The 17,133-nt window shown below is 36.7% G+C and overlaps 2 protein-coding genes across 7 annotated transcripts; one reads left to right on the top strand and one right to left on the bottom strand.

Moving 5' to 3' along the window:
• The first annotated feature begins 4,247 nt into the window (after positions 1-4,247).
• LOC137812000 (caffeoylshikimate esterase) lies at positions 4,248-5,588 on the top strand. Its single transcript, XM_068613872.1, has one exon. It carries the CDS (start codon positions 4,320-4,322, stop codon positions 5,298-5,300), a length of 981 nt encoding a protein of 326 aa, XP_068469973.1. The 5' UTR covers positions 4,248-4,319; the 3' UTR covers positions 5,301-5,588.
• A 1,373-nt stretch (positions 5,589-6,961) lies between these two features.
• On the bottom strand, positions 6,962-15,399 carry LOC137811998 (helicase-like transcription factor CHR28). 6 transcript variants are annotated; one of them, XM_068613870.1, is made up of 14 exons: positions 14,900-15,280; positions 13,855-13,962; positions 13,576-13,654; positions 12,999-13,433; positions 12,517-12,888; positions 11,810-12,387; positions 11,638-11,709; positions 11,070-11,147; positions 10,094-10,973; positions 9,617-9,747; positions 9,250-9,471; positions 8,231-8,857; positions 7,914-8,123; positions 6,962-7,427 (listed from the first exon to the last, which is right to left on the bottom strand). In XM_068613870.1, the coding sequence occupies exons 5-14, from the start codon at positions 12,764-12,766 to the stop codon at positions 7,323-7,325; spliced, it is 3,153 nt and encodes a 1,050-aa protein (XP_068469971.1). In that variant the 5' UTR covers positions 12,767-12,888; positions 12,999-13,433; positions 13,576-13,654; positions 13,855-13,962; positions 14,900-15,280; the 3' UTR covers positions 6,962-7,322. The 6 variants fall into 6 exon arrangements, with proteins under 6 accessions (XP_068469971.1, XP_068469972.1, XP_068469968.1 ...); XM_068613871.1 differs by having other exon boundaries at positions 13,815-13,962; positions 14,900-15,278; XM_068613867.1 differs by lacking the exon at positions 13,855-13,962 and having other exon boundaries at positions 14,900-15,311.
• Between the last annotated feature and the right edge of the window lie 1,734 nt (positions 15,400-17,133).

Genomic DNA, 17,133 nt, shown 5'->3' with positions numbered 1-17,133 from the left:
TCAACCGAGCTTGTTATTGATTTTATGTCGAGGTCTTGATAAAAGGATTGGAGGTCTCGGTCAATGAATTGTCGACCATTGCCGGTGATGATAGTGTGAGGGACTCTAAATCGACACACAATGCTTCTCCATACGAAGTTTTGAACATTCTTGGTTGACATGGAGGCGAGGGGCTCAGCTTCGATCCACTTGGTGAAGTAGTCGACCCCGACCAAGAGAAACTTTGTCCGCCCTTTTCCCGGGTTGAAGGGGCCGATAATGTCCATTCCCAAATGGCGAAAGACCATGGCGATACCGTGTTATGGAGTGTTTCGTGCTTAAGATGGGATAGGGGACCGAATTCCTAACACTTGGTGCATTTCTTCATATACTCTGCACAGTCGCTTTGAATGGTCGGTCAATAGTACCCGACTCTAAGCACATTGGCGGACATCGTTCTTCCTCCTGAGTGGCTTCCACACACTCCCTCATGGATTTCTCGGATGACATACTCTTCCTGCTCCTTGGTGATGCATTTTAATAACGGCCTGGAGTATCCTCTTCGGTAGAGGTCCTGGCCAATCATGGTGTACCTTGCACACTGTTGGCTCATCATCTTTTCCTCTCCCGGTTTGTAGTTGTCAAGCTCCAGGTACTAAATAATTGGAGTCATCCAGGTCTCGGTCTCAGTCACTGCGAGGCACTTGGCTTCTCCCACACTGGGTCGTTTTAAGCAGATTTGTACTACATATCTGTGGTGACTCTTTTTCTTTGTTGTGGCAAGCCGGGACAATGCGTCACCTCCCGTATTGTCCTCCCGACGAATATGTTCCATTGTTACCTTCTTGAACGGGGCGATGGGGTTGTAGACCGTGTGGTAATACTTCTGCAATAAGGGTTCCTTCACCTCAAACTCTTCCTTGATCTGATCGACCACCAATTGGGAGTCTCTTTAGCAAGTTGTCTCGCAAGCTCCCATGTCGTATGCTAGGTTAAGCCCGACTAGGATAGCCTCGTATTCGGCTTGATTGTTGGGGGGTCTTGAATTCGAACTGGAGTGCTTGCTCCAAAAGGAGGTCGCCCGGGCCTTCGAGGACAACTCCTACCCCACACGTAGCTTTGTTGGATGAACCATCCACGTATAAAGTCTACCCAGCCAAAAGGTTATGCTGGGGAGTTAGCTCGGTGGAGAAATCAGTTAAGCATTAGGATTTGATTGGATAGTTGGTTTTTACCGTTATGATGTGGTTCTGAAACTACGGTCTCATTCGTTTGGCCGTTAGAACGAGGGCGAGTGCGACCTTCTCAATCATTTGGTATCTTGTCTCGGTCACATGGAGCGTTAGGCTGACAAAGTACACATGACGTTCTTCCTTCTCCACCTCTTGTATGAGCACTGCGTTGATTGCCTCTTTCGAGACCGATAAGTAAACAATTATTGGTTGGTCGGGTCTTGGCTTCTGAACCACTGTCAGCAAGGACAGGAACTCCTTCAGCTGCTAGAAGATTTCTTCACACTTATCATCCCAGTTGAATTTGGCTGTTTTACGAAGTAGTTGTACCATCAATTGTGTCCGCTCGGCCAATCTAGGGACAAATATGGAGAGGACTGTGAGACGCCCTATGAGTTGTTTCACCGAAATCATGTTCTGAGGGCTTCACATCTTGGTTATCGCTTGACATTTATCTAGGTTGGCTTCAATTCCTTGGTGGGTTAGCATGAAACCCAAAAACTTTTCGCCTTTCACGCCGAATGCGCATTTCTCTAGATTGAGCTTCATATTCCTCTGCCTTAACGCCTGGAAGACTTCCTCCAGATCTTGTTGGTCGCATGAGTCTGACTTCACCACTATGTCGTCCACATATACCTCTACATTCCGACCGATGAGTCCTTTAAAGACTGTCCATGAACCGTTGGTAGGTTTCTTCAGCGTTCTTCAGGCCAAACGACATTACCTCATAGTAGTAATTTGCATTGTCCGTCATGAAGACGGTCTTCTCCTTGTCCCTAGGATGCATGCTTATTTGGTTGTAACTAGAATAAGCGTCTAGGAAACTAAGAATTTTATGGTCGGCTGCGCCATCCACCAGTCGGTTGATGTTAGGAAGCGGGTACGAGTACTTCGGGTACGCCTTGTTGAGGTTCATGTACCATTTACCACTGGCCTTGGTGACCACGACTACATTGGCCAATCAAGTGGTATACCGGTCCTCTCGTATAAACTCGGCCGATAGAAGCTTTTCAACCTCCTCTTTCGCTGTCAACCTCTTCTCCTCGTCGACCTGGATGTAGCTCACTTTGAGTGAACCAGTATAAATTTGTGTGTGCCTTTCTTCTCTCTCAATCACTGCATTTAAAACTGGTATCTGAATATCTGTGATAAAATGAATCTGTTGTTCTAAAATTGAATATGTTGTTTTTAACTGGTATATTAACAAAAATCATATTCTATTTTCCTGTTTCTTAATAAGTCTTTTAAATTCTATTTTCCAGTTTCTTAATAAGTCTTTTAATCAATCTTTGAATCTGATTGAACCTTAATCTTTGACATACTTTCTCTTAAAGATAAGAAACTCTTAAAAGAAATCTTGGTTTTTGAATTAAATTGAACCTTTGATATCCCATTGTGATCAAAGCATTTAGTTTCTGATTATGTTCATAACACAGTGTACTATATAAAGATCAGAATTGATAAGCCATAAATAAAATTTGTTGATTCTAAAATTAATCTATTGATATTTTAACAAACAAGGAAAACATAAAGACAAAAAATTAACTAAAAAAAATTACAAACCTTTAAGTTCAACCATATGAGCTTATGAGACCTTGCACTTGGTTGATCTCTCGGTTTGCTATATCCTGCGTATGTTCTTGGAGCTTTAGAATAACCTTTCATTTTTCTAAGACAAGAATTGTCCTAGAATCACCGAAATAAACTTGTTCTTCTCCACCCCTACACTTGTGTATTAGAAAAACACATTTTTGTTTGCACGTGTGTTTGGTAGCCTCAGAGTCTACCACTCATTTACTCACATTGCTCACAAGGTTCACTTGTGAAACGACCGCAACAATGGTATTTTCCCCCTTTGACTATATTTGTCTTAGGAGGATTGTTGATTTAGACCTCATGTTTGCACTGAGGTGCATGATGATATGGTCTTCCGTAGACAAAACAATTTCCCTTCTTCTTGAAGGTAGGGTTAGTTCCATTGAGATGAGAAAATTTATTATTATTTTTCTTTTTATGGTTAGGTTTTTCTCGTACCTTTTTGGAGTTGGTTTGTCTTCTATCATATTTGTCTTGACAAACAACATTTTAGCCCTTGCAACAACACATTCTTTTCTATTGGTATCTTCAATGATGATATGCGTGATTAGATCTAGTAATAACATTTGTTTGTGCATATACTTCAATTGTTATTTGTAATCTGTTCAAGATTGTGGAAGATTTTCAATCAATAATTCAAAAATAAATTCATTAAAAAAGATTATATTTTCTATTTTGATATCTTCAAATAACTTGTGATATTCGTTGATCTAACTATTGATGTCTTTATCTTCCATCATCTCATTATCTCGAAGCAATAGTAGTTAAGGAAGAGTGATATTGTTGTGATGTAGGAAATCGGGGAAAACAAACGAAATTACGATGATAGTGATGATGATTGGAGCTCTATTAAGGACAACGTTAAAGATATTTAGGTGCAAGGAGAATTGGAGTTAGCCTTCGTCATGGATCGTAGATTGATCGTTGTTGGGCCTCTACACCAGAGCATTCAGAATCACTTATATGTATCATAATAATTTATAAAAAAATATTATAATCTGGTAATTCAACTATTAGAATATGTTACCCCGTATTATGTAGGTTTCGATGATTAAATTTAAACACTAAAAAATAAATTCAAGTTATATATTTCTCGTGCCCATATTTCCGATCATCATAATCTTAACTTATTAGAAGTTTGTTTCAATATAACATATATTCATATCTTCTACAAATTTGATTGTTTTATGAAATATATGAGAATTGGATACCTTATCATTCCTCGTCTCAGTCAAATTCCCATGTAGATTATGAGCAATAGATATAAAAAAGATATATATATATATATATATATATATATATAACCTGAATTGATTTTATAATGTTCAAAATTAATAATAGAAATATACACGAGAGTTTGTAATATTTATTTATAGCAAAAAATTTGAAATTATGATGATAAGGATAAGTGATTAAGAAGATTGGATTGATTATTGGTGAGCCCAATTAGTGAAGTAAAAAGATAGTTTTTAGGGTGAGTCCAATAAAACCAGAAGTGTTTGACATAATTGTATGAGAAGAATGGAAGAAGAAGAGGAAAAACCTGTGCACTCTTACCCACACTATTGGGGCTTCACCCCAGAAGAAGACTACTACAAGCAGCAAGGAATTACAGCCACAAAATCGGAGTTTACGACGGCGCGTGGCCTCAAGCTCTTCACAAGGTCATGGCTCCCAAACCCCAGCACCACCCCACGCGCCGTCGTATTCATGGTCCACGGCTACGGGAACGACATCTCCTGGACCTTCCAAGCGACCCCCATCTTCCTGGCCCAATCGGGGTTCGCCTGCTTCGCCGTGGACCTCCAAGGCCACGGCCACTCCGAAGGCCTGAAAGCCTTCGTTCCCTCCGTAAACCTGGTCGCACACGATTGCCTCTGCTTCTTCAACTCCATCAAACAACAAAACCCCCAATTTCAACACCTCCCCTCTTTCCTCTTCGGCGAGTCCATGGGCGCCGCCATCTGCCTCCTCATCCACTTCCTCTCCCCTGAACCCTTCCACGGCGCAGTTTTAGTCGCCCCCATGTGCAAAATCTCCGACAGCGTCAGACCCAGATGGCCCATTCCCCAGATCCTCACTTTCCTCGCCAAATTCTTCCCCACTCTCCCCATTGTCCCCACCCCTGATCTGCTCTTCAAGTCCGTCAAGGTTCACCGCAAGAAGCTCATCGCCAACATGAACCCTTTGAGGTATCGCGGCAAGCCCAGGTTGGGCACCGTCGTCGAGCTTTTAAGGGTCACCGACTTCCTGAATCAGAGGCTCTCTGATGTCAATCTTCCTTTCATTGTCTTGCATGGCAGCGCCGATGCTGTCACCGACCCTGATGTGAGTAGGGAGTTGTACCGCGAAGCCAGGACCCTGGATAAGACCATTAGGGTCTACGACGGGATGATGCATTCCTTGCTGTTCGGAGAGACCGATGACAATGTTGAGATTGTCAGGAAAGATGTTCTGTCGTGGCTACTCGCTAGGGCTGGTGGGGAAACATGACTTCAACGATGGAGGTTTCAAGGTTCCGTTTTGTTAATTGTGATGATGCATTTGGTGAATTCGATGATACAATTTGTTAATTGTGATGATGCATTTGGTGAATTCGATTATACAATGACTGCTCTGTACACGGTTTATTAATTCCATACAAAACCAAATTATGTCTTTTTTGTACAGAATTCATTGCAGAACAATGTCCAAGGTTTGGGACAGGAGCCACTTGTTGTTGTTCTGTGTTGTTGTGTTGTGGTGTGGTTATGGATAAATGAATGGTTATTGTTTTGGCCACACGAGCTTCACTGGGAATGTTTTCTAAATTTGTGCATATATGAATGCATGAAATTTATTCCCTTCACCACAACAGCTGAGGTGTTCACTTCATCTTTTTGTATGGGCAAATCATAAAAATAAGAGTCTGTAGTTTTGGCTATTAGAGTCTCTCATACATAGTTTACCTTACCAGTAGTTTTCTCGAAAAATGACTATTTAAAGGTTAATGCCGTGCCCACATATGAAGCAAACTTTAAGGTTCGATATTTTGTAAAGATTTTTTTTATTTAAATGATAATAATGTTACTTAAAATTTATTTGAGATTTTTAGGATATAAAACTATTTATTAAATAAGTAATCAATTTAGTTTAATATTTTTAATAGATAATTAAATTGAGCCTTTTTATTTGTATCGTATAATCTATAATTATAAGTTATTATGTATGTTCATTTAATTGTAATTTAATTAATGACTTTCCAATTATTAATATAACTTTTCACGAAGAATCAAATTACAAAATCTGAGGCTTAGTTGTAGTAAAATAATGTATTTAACTATTAATAGATTAATGCTGCTTACGAAATATATATTATATTATTTATCTAAAATATTATTAATAATGTAATTACTTTTAGATTATTAATGCAGGTACTCTATTTAATCCTTGAGTCGACCTCTTGATTGCCACGTGTTTCAGCTTTGCAAGAAGGCTGCCAAAAAAATTCAGATTTTTAGGTACTGTTAGGTTAATGTGGTGTGTTTAGGACTACTCTATATTCTAAACTACAAATTCACCAAAACGGAAGGATACTAGTTTTCTATTAGAGGGAAACCGAAAATTGGAACTAATTTTGTTTTTGTTTTTCGTTATTTGTTTGTATCATCACATTTTCAAATCTGCACTAGTTTTGTTTTATTCCTTGACATTATGATGTCGAATTAATTATACTTTTCTTAATTCATGTATTTAATTATCCGAAAATTCACTAACCAGCAAAATAAGATCAACGTGATTATTTGATAAAAACGTAGCTTTACAAAACCACTCAGATTATTCATGAAATTTCCAGTTCGAGGTAATCTTAATGTGTACATGGAGCAAGAGATGTATAATGGATTAAATTTAAATTCACATGCCAATCTTTTTTTCTTCTGTTGCTATAAATACATTTTCCAACACAATTTTGAACACATGCTCTGTTATTGATTGAAAATTATTAAAAATCACAAAACTTGATAAATACCACAACTTATTTTAATAATTTATAATCACTAAAGAGATTGTCTTAATACTGCTCTTAAAATTAACATACCAAACCTCGGATTGGAAGTACCCTTAAACACGCACAACGATAACAGTGGTATCGAGTATAACCTTAGACATTGGACTTAAAAAATGGAGTGAAAATTTCTATATATTTACAGTGAAAAGAAACAATCCATGAAATCTTTCTATATTGGTATATATGCCACTGCTCTCTACATCCTACAAAGATGTGAGATTAAACTAAAATATCCAGTTCAAAGAATGAAACATCTCATGCTAAACATAAACATTTCATATAATCTTCAAGTCATGCTTTAATAGCGACCTTGTTACTACTTCCAATCCTTTGTTAGAAAATGTCCTGTTTCTGGTTTCTTCAGCAGTCAGCAGAAAGAAACCGAAGATGATACGTCCCCCTCCCCCCCAGCTAAAAAATCACCAATCCAAAAAATCTTGACTATATCTGTAAATATGTACGTCTAATCACATCATGAATAAATATTTCAAATCATCCACAGTGAGGCGACTCTGACGATCACCAGTTCCATCCTCCCCAAAAGCAGATGCAACCATCATTCTCTTCTTTTGCTGCAAGAACAAGTAGGAGTTTTCTCGTATAAGCAATCACTACATTTTACACTTTCTTCATAACATTTGTCTCCAAATGCTGTGCAATGAATAAGCATTTTATGCCTAGTAAATCAGGACACTTAAACAAAAACAGTTGTCAGATGGCACGTCACATGACTCAAAAGATTTGCCAAGATAGACAGGCTCCAACTAAGAATCGTTGTTATGCAAAATACAACACATTATTCAGCTCAAATAATTATTCACATACAAATTATATATTTTAAGCTCTTCAACCCAAAAAACAAAGTGTAGGTGTCATTGACTGACTGTTCAGAAGCATTCTAATCTCCTGCCGGGAACATTATTTAAATCACTAACTTCTCCCCACAACAAATCATTCTAGCTTAATAAACCAACCATATAAACACACTTTCACTTAGGCGCTAACTAGACCACTGTGTAGAATTAATAAAAGCAACTTACTATGGCACAAAAAATTACCTGCAGAGCTAAAATTCGATCTTCAACTGTATCTTTCACAGTTAATCTCAAGACAGACACAGGACGAGTCTGCCCAATTCGATGTGCTCTATCTATTGCTTGGTCTTCAGTTGTAGGATTCCACCATAAATCTAGCATAAGAACATGGGAAGCTACCACCAAGTTTAGACCAAGACTGGCAGCCTTCAAAGACATAATTATAACTGATACCTACAAGACAGTATGTCAAACCTTATCATTCAATGTATATCTGGCTGCCATATGCATGGGAGCAAAAACTTCAATCATGATTTTAAGGGATCTGCATTTTTACTAACCTCGGGAAGAGTGTTAAAATCTTTAACAGCTTTATCTCTTGCAACAACTGACATTGTTCCATCAAGCCTTCTATAATTAATAGAAGATTTCTTGAGACACGCTTCAAGCAAATCTAGCATCCTCGTCCACTGAGAAAACACTATAGCTTTATCCCCTACGACAGTAACTGAATCACCATGGCATCTATTATCATCAGACAAATTTTGATGCTCATGAGAATCTATGAAGGATTTCCCATTGTCAGCATTGGAGGGGTTCCCAGGGCAATCATTATCTTTCCTGAAAGTGCTATGCTCAGAAGAGCTTTTTGATGTATAGGACTGTGGCTTACACAGTGACTTCAAAACCTCAAGTGCAGCCTTTGTTTTTGAAGATTCATATGGCTGACTTTGAGACCAAGGCTCAAATTCTTCAGCTTCGGAACCAGAGCAACCAGGTGAATTATCACAACCCTGGTCAGAAAGACAACTGTTCAGAGTGGCTTTTGAAAATACCCTAGATGTGCTCAGTGGATTTTTACAATTTGCAGCAGGGCACTGGTTGTCATCACCGGTAAGATGTTCACATATGCATTGGTTACAGAAAACATGGCCACAAACTGAAACAAACGCATCTTCAGGAGGATCCTGTCCAGAAAACAAGTGTTAGGAAAGGTACATCCGAGGACATACAGTGGCAACAAATACGGTTAATGGATTGATACACGCATGCAACAATTATACAAGTCTTTTACCCTCAAGTAAGCAAGGATGATAAAAATAACTCTCAATCACCCTTCCCCACTTTCTGCAAGGGAATGAGTTATAAGATTAAACGAAACCTTTTCCGCTCCATTCACTTTTACTCCACTCGAGTTTACTTTTTCAGCTGCTCTAACCCCTTCCAACCACAACCTATAGTCTACGACCCTAAGAACTAATATAACCAGTTTAGATTCAAGCAAACAAATAACCATACACACAGATGTGCAGTCAGATAAATCCAAATTTGTAAATGCTAAAGGGTGGTCAATACATACATTACAAATACTACAGAGGGCCAAAGAAGCCTCTAAACATTGCAGAAGAGAGATTTGTTTTTCCTGAGGAAGTGTCTTTGCCATCTCAACTGAAGATCTCCATAGAGAGTTTGAATTGTATCGCTTCACAAGCAAAGGGTGATCACAAGCTTGTCTGAGGCGCAGGAGCATCAGCAAAATGTTGACATAATTTTGCTTGACAGTTCCAGCATCAGCATATTCCTGACATTACATCACATCACACGCATGTAAATAGTGGACTTCAAATATGGCTTACCAAGACTTGGGTTGGAAAATAGGCTTTACCACATTACAAAAAAAATATTATAAGTCACATAAAGATTCCTATCTAAAGGAAAGATCATACCTGGAACTGTGCACGTGAATCAGCCTCTAGTTTGTAATAGAAATCACGTTCCTCCATTGAAAAATCAACTTTTTTCAGCTCAATATATTTAGGCGGCAAGGAAATAATAGGTTCCCCGTCAAGAAGTGTACCTGAAGAAAATGATCACATGGTTACGCTGGCAAACTTCAAATCAATACAACTGATTGCTTAGAGGAATAGCTCACGAACAATGCACTAGCTACTAACAAGACAAGCATAAAATGAAAAATTATCCAATTCCATCCAATGCCTAAAGTTCTATCCATGTAATAAAGCATACAAAATTGAAATGATAAATTTATATCTTGAGGATAATTTCAGAAATAAACTGTATACACAAAATCTGATAATCGGCTTTATTAGTTGTTATAGATGACTAAGACGGAAATAACTAATAATTATAGCGTACTCTTTTGATTAAGTGGAATTCATGTTTTCAAATTAATCAAATCTCACCCTTGGTCCGGCGTAACATTATAGTCTTCAAGACAGCTTGTAGCTTTCTATATCCGTTTGTTGGATTTCTGCTAATTGGATTCTTAATTTTAGAACAAAATGATATATAGACATCATACGGGTCATATCTTAAAAATCTGAAGTAACTGTAGAGATCGTCAATTGCATTCTGGATAGGAGTCCCTGACAAACACCATCTTCGCTTCGCACGAAGACCCCAACAGGCCCTTGCAACTTGAGTTTTGTGATTTTTTATACTTTGGGCCTCATCCAAGACAACCCTAAACCATGCCACCTTTGCAAGCGGTCGAGCATTAGCCTCAGGAACTGTTCCATCTGATCTCTTCTTGCCACCTTTACTAGAATTAGAGGGACATTTTCTTTTCCTGCTTGATACAGCCTGATCTTCAACATTTCCTTTTTCCTCATCATCTTTGTCAGCTGAAGGCTGCTTAGGAACCTCCATGCTGACAATGGAATAAGTTGTTAGAACAACATCATACTTAGCAACCTCATAAGGATCTTTTGTCCGATTGCTTCCATGGTACACTAGCACAGAGAGATTTGTTTGACTAGTTACCTTGCTACGCAACTCCTCTGCCCATTGACGTAGGACACTAGTGGGACAAACAATAAGGGTCCCGGCAGATGGCCTTCCCTTTGCTTGGTTTAGCAAATTCATGCTCTTGACTGGATATCTACTTGACTTATCCTCACAAATATTAGATTCTTCCTTTACTCGACCATTCTGAGGAAGCACGTCATCATCCACATCCAGATTCAGATCCAATTCACTTTTGTGGGCATTGGTGCACCCATTAAGTAATGGAGGTCTTTCCTTTAATATCAATGCAATAGTTGATACTGTTTTTCCAAGTCCCTACAAGAAAAAACACTTTAACTCACTAAGGCAAAAGAAAATCACATTTTATCAATTACTTATAATCTCACATTATTAACACTGCATACGACAAACCTGATCATCTGCAAGAATTCCTCCTGAGCAATATAAACTTGATGCTTCCTTTTGAACCATCCATGATAAAGCAATTCTCTGACAAGGACAACCACAATTAGTTGGAGGTTCAATGTTCCAATTATATATACAAAGCAAGTTTTATCAGAACATCTCAGGAAAAATAGGATTGAGTTTACAAAGGATCAGGTCAACATTCAGAATTAGACACATGAAGAGTACACATCTTGTCCTGTATGATCCAACAAAACATAATTTCCAAATAATACACATTTTTTTAATTAAAATGGGTGCTAAGGCATCACTATGTTGTTTGCCACATGTATCTATGATTTCTAGTCCCAACAATCTTATCCCTGAGGAAAGTTGAGTTTTTTTATTATTCAAAAATACATGACAATGAACTTTGGGATAATGGTGCCTTTGAAATTTCAAATCTTTAAAGACCATGAGAGTGTGCTCAAGTGTGAGTGTGTGCCATACAATAATACTGATATGATTGATTCAATCATTGACTGAATAAGTCATAGAAGTTATCTATTTTAAAATATTGGACAAGAAAAGTAACCTGATGCCTTAAGAGAGGAACTGCCAACAACCCTTCTGGTAGATTAAGTTCTGACTTTGGCTGAGATAGATCCTACAATGAACCACTGAAGAGTTAAGTGCAGTGGCAGAAGAATATTTTCATATCTGCCAACAGCTACAAAGGATAAAAACCATAAAATAAAGGAGCCAACCTGCAATGCAACTCGTAATATATTACGCTCATCACATGCCTTCAGCTTAGTACTTCCAACCATGTAAGACTGAGGATTGGCATATCCAGAAGATTGAGAAATACTAGAGAAATTCCCAGTGATTGTAGATCGACTTGTCGGAGCAGGATGACTGATGTCTTCAATAATGCAAACATCAGGGTCTTCCTCAACATGGAAATTCTTAATTTTTCCTTTTGAAAGATGAGAATCAACAAGTTTATGTTGAACTCCTCCTTCTCTCTTAACAGAACCAAACTGCTTCTCACTGGTGATTAGTGCATGGGCATGGGGCAAAGATATATTTGCAGCTTGTAAATTCAAATTGTCCACATTTCCTTGAAAACTAGCAATTCCACCATTGCTATCTTGATTTTGATTGGATATCCCAGGTATAACTGCATAATTATCTTCAATCTCAAAAAATTGGTAAGCCTGACACCCTACAGAAGAAAAAATACCAGGTGTTTGTTTCACAGATTGGCCTACATTGAACTTAGCATCCTCACAGTGGAAATTGTTTTGGTAATGGTCTCCATATGGCATGTATGAATCACAAGCTGAAAGAGACAGTGATGACATGTCATCAAAATTACCTTTACTAGAATGAAAAGATGGATAAACATTATCACTTAAATCTAGAAAAGACATCCACCCAGTAGTGTTTGAGGGCATGCCACTACTCATACATGTAATATCAGCATTTAAATCCACATTTTTGGCCTTCATGTTATTCATCATTTCGTCATCTGGCAATTGAGAGCAAAAACCATTTGGCAAAATACGAAGAGAAGAGTCAGCAATAAAGGGTCCATTATGCATTCCCTTGTAATAAGTTGAAGATCCATGGTAGTCAATGAAATCACTTGAAGCATGGGAACCTTGACCAATAGTAGAATCAGATGAAGTTGCAACATGCAAAGATATATCAGCATCCATAAACGCTTCAAAAGATGTACACGAATCATTTTCCTGTTGTCCAGAAACTCCTCCAATAGTGTCTTCAACGTATCCTTCAATATTTACATCATCATTGTCAACGATAGAACTGATTGAAGTATCTACAAGTAAAAAATATAATCAGATTGTTGCCCAATTTTCAAATATACAATGGTCTAAAGTAAAATTTTGAGATTCTTCACAACCATATCCAAGAGAATATTTCACATACTTTCAAATTCAACATCCTCTCGCAAATACTTGAATTGGATCTCATTTTCACCATTCCACGGACTTGGATTCAAATTATCTCCACAAATTGATATATTTTTTGACTGTGCCTCAGGTAAACTTGATTCCGCACTACAAGCAGGCACCTCATGTTTAGAGACTCTGGTCTTTTCTGTGCAGAAAACCTCATCACTTTCACCCTGGGAGAGTGAGTTACTGAGATTACCAGGAAATGCATTTGGGGAGGAGCAAGCCTGAGATCGAGGTCCCTGGTTTTCAGGTTCACAATCAAGCCAAGAATTTGCTACAGAATCAGATACACCAACTGAACCTCTGACACCAGAATCTGACGCATCCGAGCAGAATGGAGAAAAACTGGTGACTGAATCTGTAAAGCCCAACCTAGAAAATTGTGGTTCTTCTAACACTTGAGACCCTAATGAACATGAAAAGATATTACATCCATGATTAATAATTAACTCAAGAACCATAATGTCTAGTTCTCCTCATTGAAAGCCAATTGAAACCAAAGCATATAAGAAGTCATATAACACGAAAAAACACAGATATGTACATACCATTTTGTATCTGAAATGTGTCATGAGTTCCAGATTCACTGGGTGAAACATTTTTTGATGAAGAATCCTCGGGAAATTTCTGTTAGGACATAAAATAAAAAGGTATAAGGATAATATCAAGCATACAAAGGCAAGGAGGCAGATGAAAAAAATTAGATGATCATTTCAATTTTCTTTTCAAATAAACAAAATTGAAATAAAAAAAATGCCCTATTATTTTTGTATATATAGTGACAGACAGATAATAGAGCTTCCCAAACTCCAAGCAGAACACCAAACCTCTGTCTTTATCTTTATTAGAACTAAAACACAACCCCACTCCTCAACATGAAAACAACAACAAAGCCATATCCCACTAAGTGAGGTCAGTTATATGAATCACACCATCTGCAAAATAGATTTAACAGCATAGCAGCACAGTAAGAAAAACAAATACCCCTCATTGTTTTGGAAAGAAATTTAAAAAATAAAAACTTTAAAATAATGTACAACTCTTTATCTTCTTAACAGCATAATACAGAAGAAATATGTCCTAGTATCCAAAATGCCGAACTTAACAGAAACATATACATGACCCAAGTCCAAGACAAAATGACACATTTTTCAATAGCAACGATAACTACATTGGTTAGTTATCATTTTTAAAATGTAAGAAATGGTTTTTTAGATGATTGGAGGGTAGACCTTCACACTTTAAGTGGAACTAAGTGACGCAGCAACAGAATAACTGACACGTCACTAGCATTTCTCATTGTCAAGTGAATGTGAATATAGCATACAGAAGCAATGAACTTCAAAAACTAAATAAATAATAACGTGCGCTAAACATTATTTTCTTAGAATCACTTCAAAGCTACTTACCACACCCCTTGCATGAATTGACCTTCTTTTTTTTCTTTTACAAAAATCATTCCTAGGCACACAAATCTCATGTTTTCCAAGGACAAATTTGTCATGTTAATAACCATGCTATAAATTTCTTACTTTCGATGAACTAGAGAATAATTAATCAAATACAGTGTCAAATTAAACAATAGTTTCCTAAAGAAAATTAATCATTACTGGTTAAACAAAATTTAAAGAACAGGCCTTCCAGTTCTGAGCAGATTACACCATCAACTCAACAAAAGAAAAATAAATAAATCTTGAGAACGAGAACATAAATGACGTTGTCACTGCACAGAAGCTTCAAGTCTTCTATCACAGGATACTTCATTTGTCACGGTTCAATTACTGATTCGGCTTTCACAGTAAGCCTACTCACACAGTCACACACAACATTCCGAATTTCAGTCTCTGTTCGGCAAGAAAAAGAAAACCCTACCTCCAGAAAATCACAATCATCGTCTTCATCAAGAACCTTCTGAACGGTATGTATATCTATATAAAACATGTCGTCATCGCCATCGTCACCGGGGAACAGTTTCGAAAAGTCGACCTCCTCATCCGCCATGACACCGCCACAAAAACCCTAATCGCGGTTCCTTAAGCTGCGAAGAAAGGCACAGTGGAGCAGAAGCAAAACCTCCTCGTCAAATCACATAGCGGAGAATTCAGAGAGATGAAGTGTGGAATCGACGAAAGATTGCGGAGTCAGCGATGGTTGGGTTTCTTAGAAGCTTCGACTTTTCGTCCCAATTTAGGAGCCAAAAGTCAGAAAAGGCAAATCAAAAAATAAAAAACTAAAGAGAGAATGGTAAAACGTGAAGAACGCCTGTGTGCGCAGTTTAAATACCGTTTGGGTTCGTTACGGAAGGGTGCGCATGTTAAGAAGCCTTATCATTGGCCTGTTCTCTTAGTTTTTCTATTCCTTATTCACACTGGGAGTTCATTGTAGTTGACCAGGAATAAGTACCCAGATACCCTCACGCGTTGCATGCGCGTGTTGTCTTCTCAAAACTAAATAAAAAACATTTTTACTATCTTCTGCTTTAATTTCACATACATAGGAAGTTATTGAGATCACGCAACTTCGGTGAAAGTGAAAGTGAAAGGATAGGTTTAAGGAAGGGTTTGATCACGGGTGTGTATGCTATTACCTACTAGTCAAAAGCAGAGAAAAAAAAAGAGTAGCGTTTCGTTAATTGCTTAATTTGAACAAGTTGGTGAAGTGGTCCAATGTTTGCATAATTTTATATTCAGATAAATGTGATTCTTTTCATTCATTTTTGTTGGCCTCGAGTCAGATTAGCACCTTCTTTATTCTCCTATTTCACCTTTTAGACATATTCAAGGGACATTACAAAATTGAAAAAATCTATATTCAGTTTATTTTCGTATAATGAAATTAAATAGATTTTGGGCTGAGAAAATAATATATTATTATATACTAAAGTGTTAATGTGATTTCTTGGTATTTGCTTATGAATTAAGAGACTATTCTTGTCCCTTTATATCATCCGATGTTCCGCCTAAACTTGTTTTGTTTTTAAGCCTTACAAAAACATTTGAAGACAAACAAAAATTGCGTTAATTTCAAACTATTGATAATGTTTTCATCATGGAGGGAAAAGTACTTCAGTCCAAAATAAGAAAGAGTTTCTTGCCTCAACAAACTTTTAATTCATTTAACATAAGTCAAAATCTCATCATTCTCATATGACTAAAATTTGTTAGATTTTAAAATGTATAATTATTTACCGTAGTAAACAATTTCATAAGAATAGGATTATACTTTTAATTGAATACTAAAATTCCCATCATGAGAAAGCTATATTTACACCTCTTTTTTGGAAACGTTTTTTTTTAATAAGCTACAAAAAAATAAACATTTTCAAATAAACTTAAAAAAAAAAAGCTCATAAAAATGTACCTTTATACTTTCTTGAAAAGTAAGTTTTTTTTTTTAAAAAAAAATTGAAACACTCACTATGGCCATGTTTTATTACACCTAAGTTGAGTTTTTAGCTTCGTATGAAACTTTTTTTCTCAAAAATTACTTATATGAAACCATTTTGCTTCGCATAACTGAATTTCTGTCATGTACTATACTGATTAATGTGAACAAACATTTTCCTTGCAAAACAAAAATTGAACTTCAAAGCTACATCTTTTGCAAAACCAGTCTCTACTCTTACTTATATTAAAATAAATATACAATTTTTCACATTATAAATTAAAAAATGTCTACTCGTAATTTTTTTTTCTTTTTGAGTCATTTATTCTATTTGTCTTCTTTATCTTTCCAAATAATAAATAAACATTAAGTATAGATCTAGGCCACTTCAGAATTTAAGCCCAATATAAAAGTTGCACATACAAAAACATAAATATGCAATACGAGAAAGGAAAGAAGATTTCCTTTTGCACCCATAAGTTTCTTCTCTGTCACCTAAATGTAAAAATTGCTACTTTTGAATTTCCGATTTATGAAAAAATGATTTTGTATTGTGCAATTTAAAAATATTTTTTTCATGAAAAAAGTTTTTGGACTTCAGTCTTCGGATTATGTATTTTCTTAATGAAATTAAGTTTTTAAATTACATAATTTTTTTAAGCCATTTCTTTATAAAAAAAATGAATTACATAATCCGAATTTGTTTTTAATTATATAATTAA

The sequence above is a fragment of the Phaseolus vulgaris genome, chromosome 2 (genome assembly GCF_000499845.2).
Source record: "Phaseolus vulgaris cultivar G19833 chromosome 2, P. vulgaris v2.0, whole genome shotgun sequence".
NCBI lineage: Eukaryota > Viridiplantae > Streptophyta > Magnoliopsida > Fabales > Fabaceae > Phaseolus > Phaseolus vulgaris.
Note: the sequence above shows the minus strand (reverse complement) of the source record. Positions and strands in the feature narration are given on the sequence as shown.

What these genes read in the sequence shown, in the direction of transcription:
- LOC137811998 (XM_068613866.1), bottom strand. Translation starts at nt 15,028, where the DNA reads ATGGCGGATGAGGAGGTCGACTTTTCGAAACTGTTCCCCGGTGACGAT. An exon ending in CACATTTCAGATACAAAATG is followed by an intron (nt 13,434 to 13,575) that starts GTATGTACATAT and finishes CATGTTCATTAG; the next exon opens with GGTCTCAAGTGTTAGAAGAA. An exon ending in ATTCACGTGCACAGTTCCAG is followed by an intron (nt 9,472 to 9,616) that starts GTATGATCTTTC and finishes ATGTAATGTCAG; the next exon opens with GAATATGCTGATGCTGGAAC.
- LOC137812000 (XM_068613872.1), top strand. Translation starts at nt 4,320, where the DNA reads ATGAGAAGAATGGAAGAAGAAGAGGAAAAACCTGTGCACTCTTACCCA.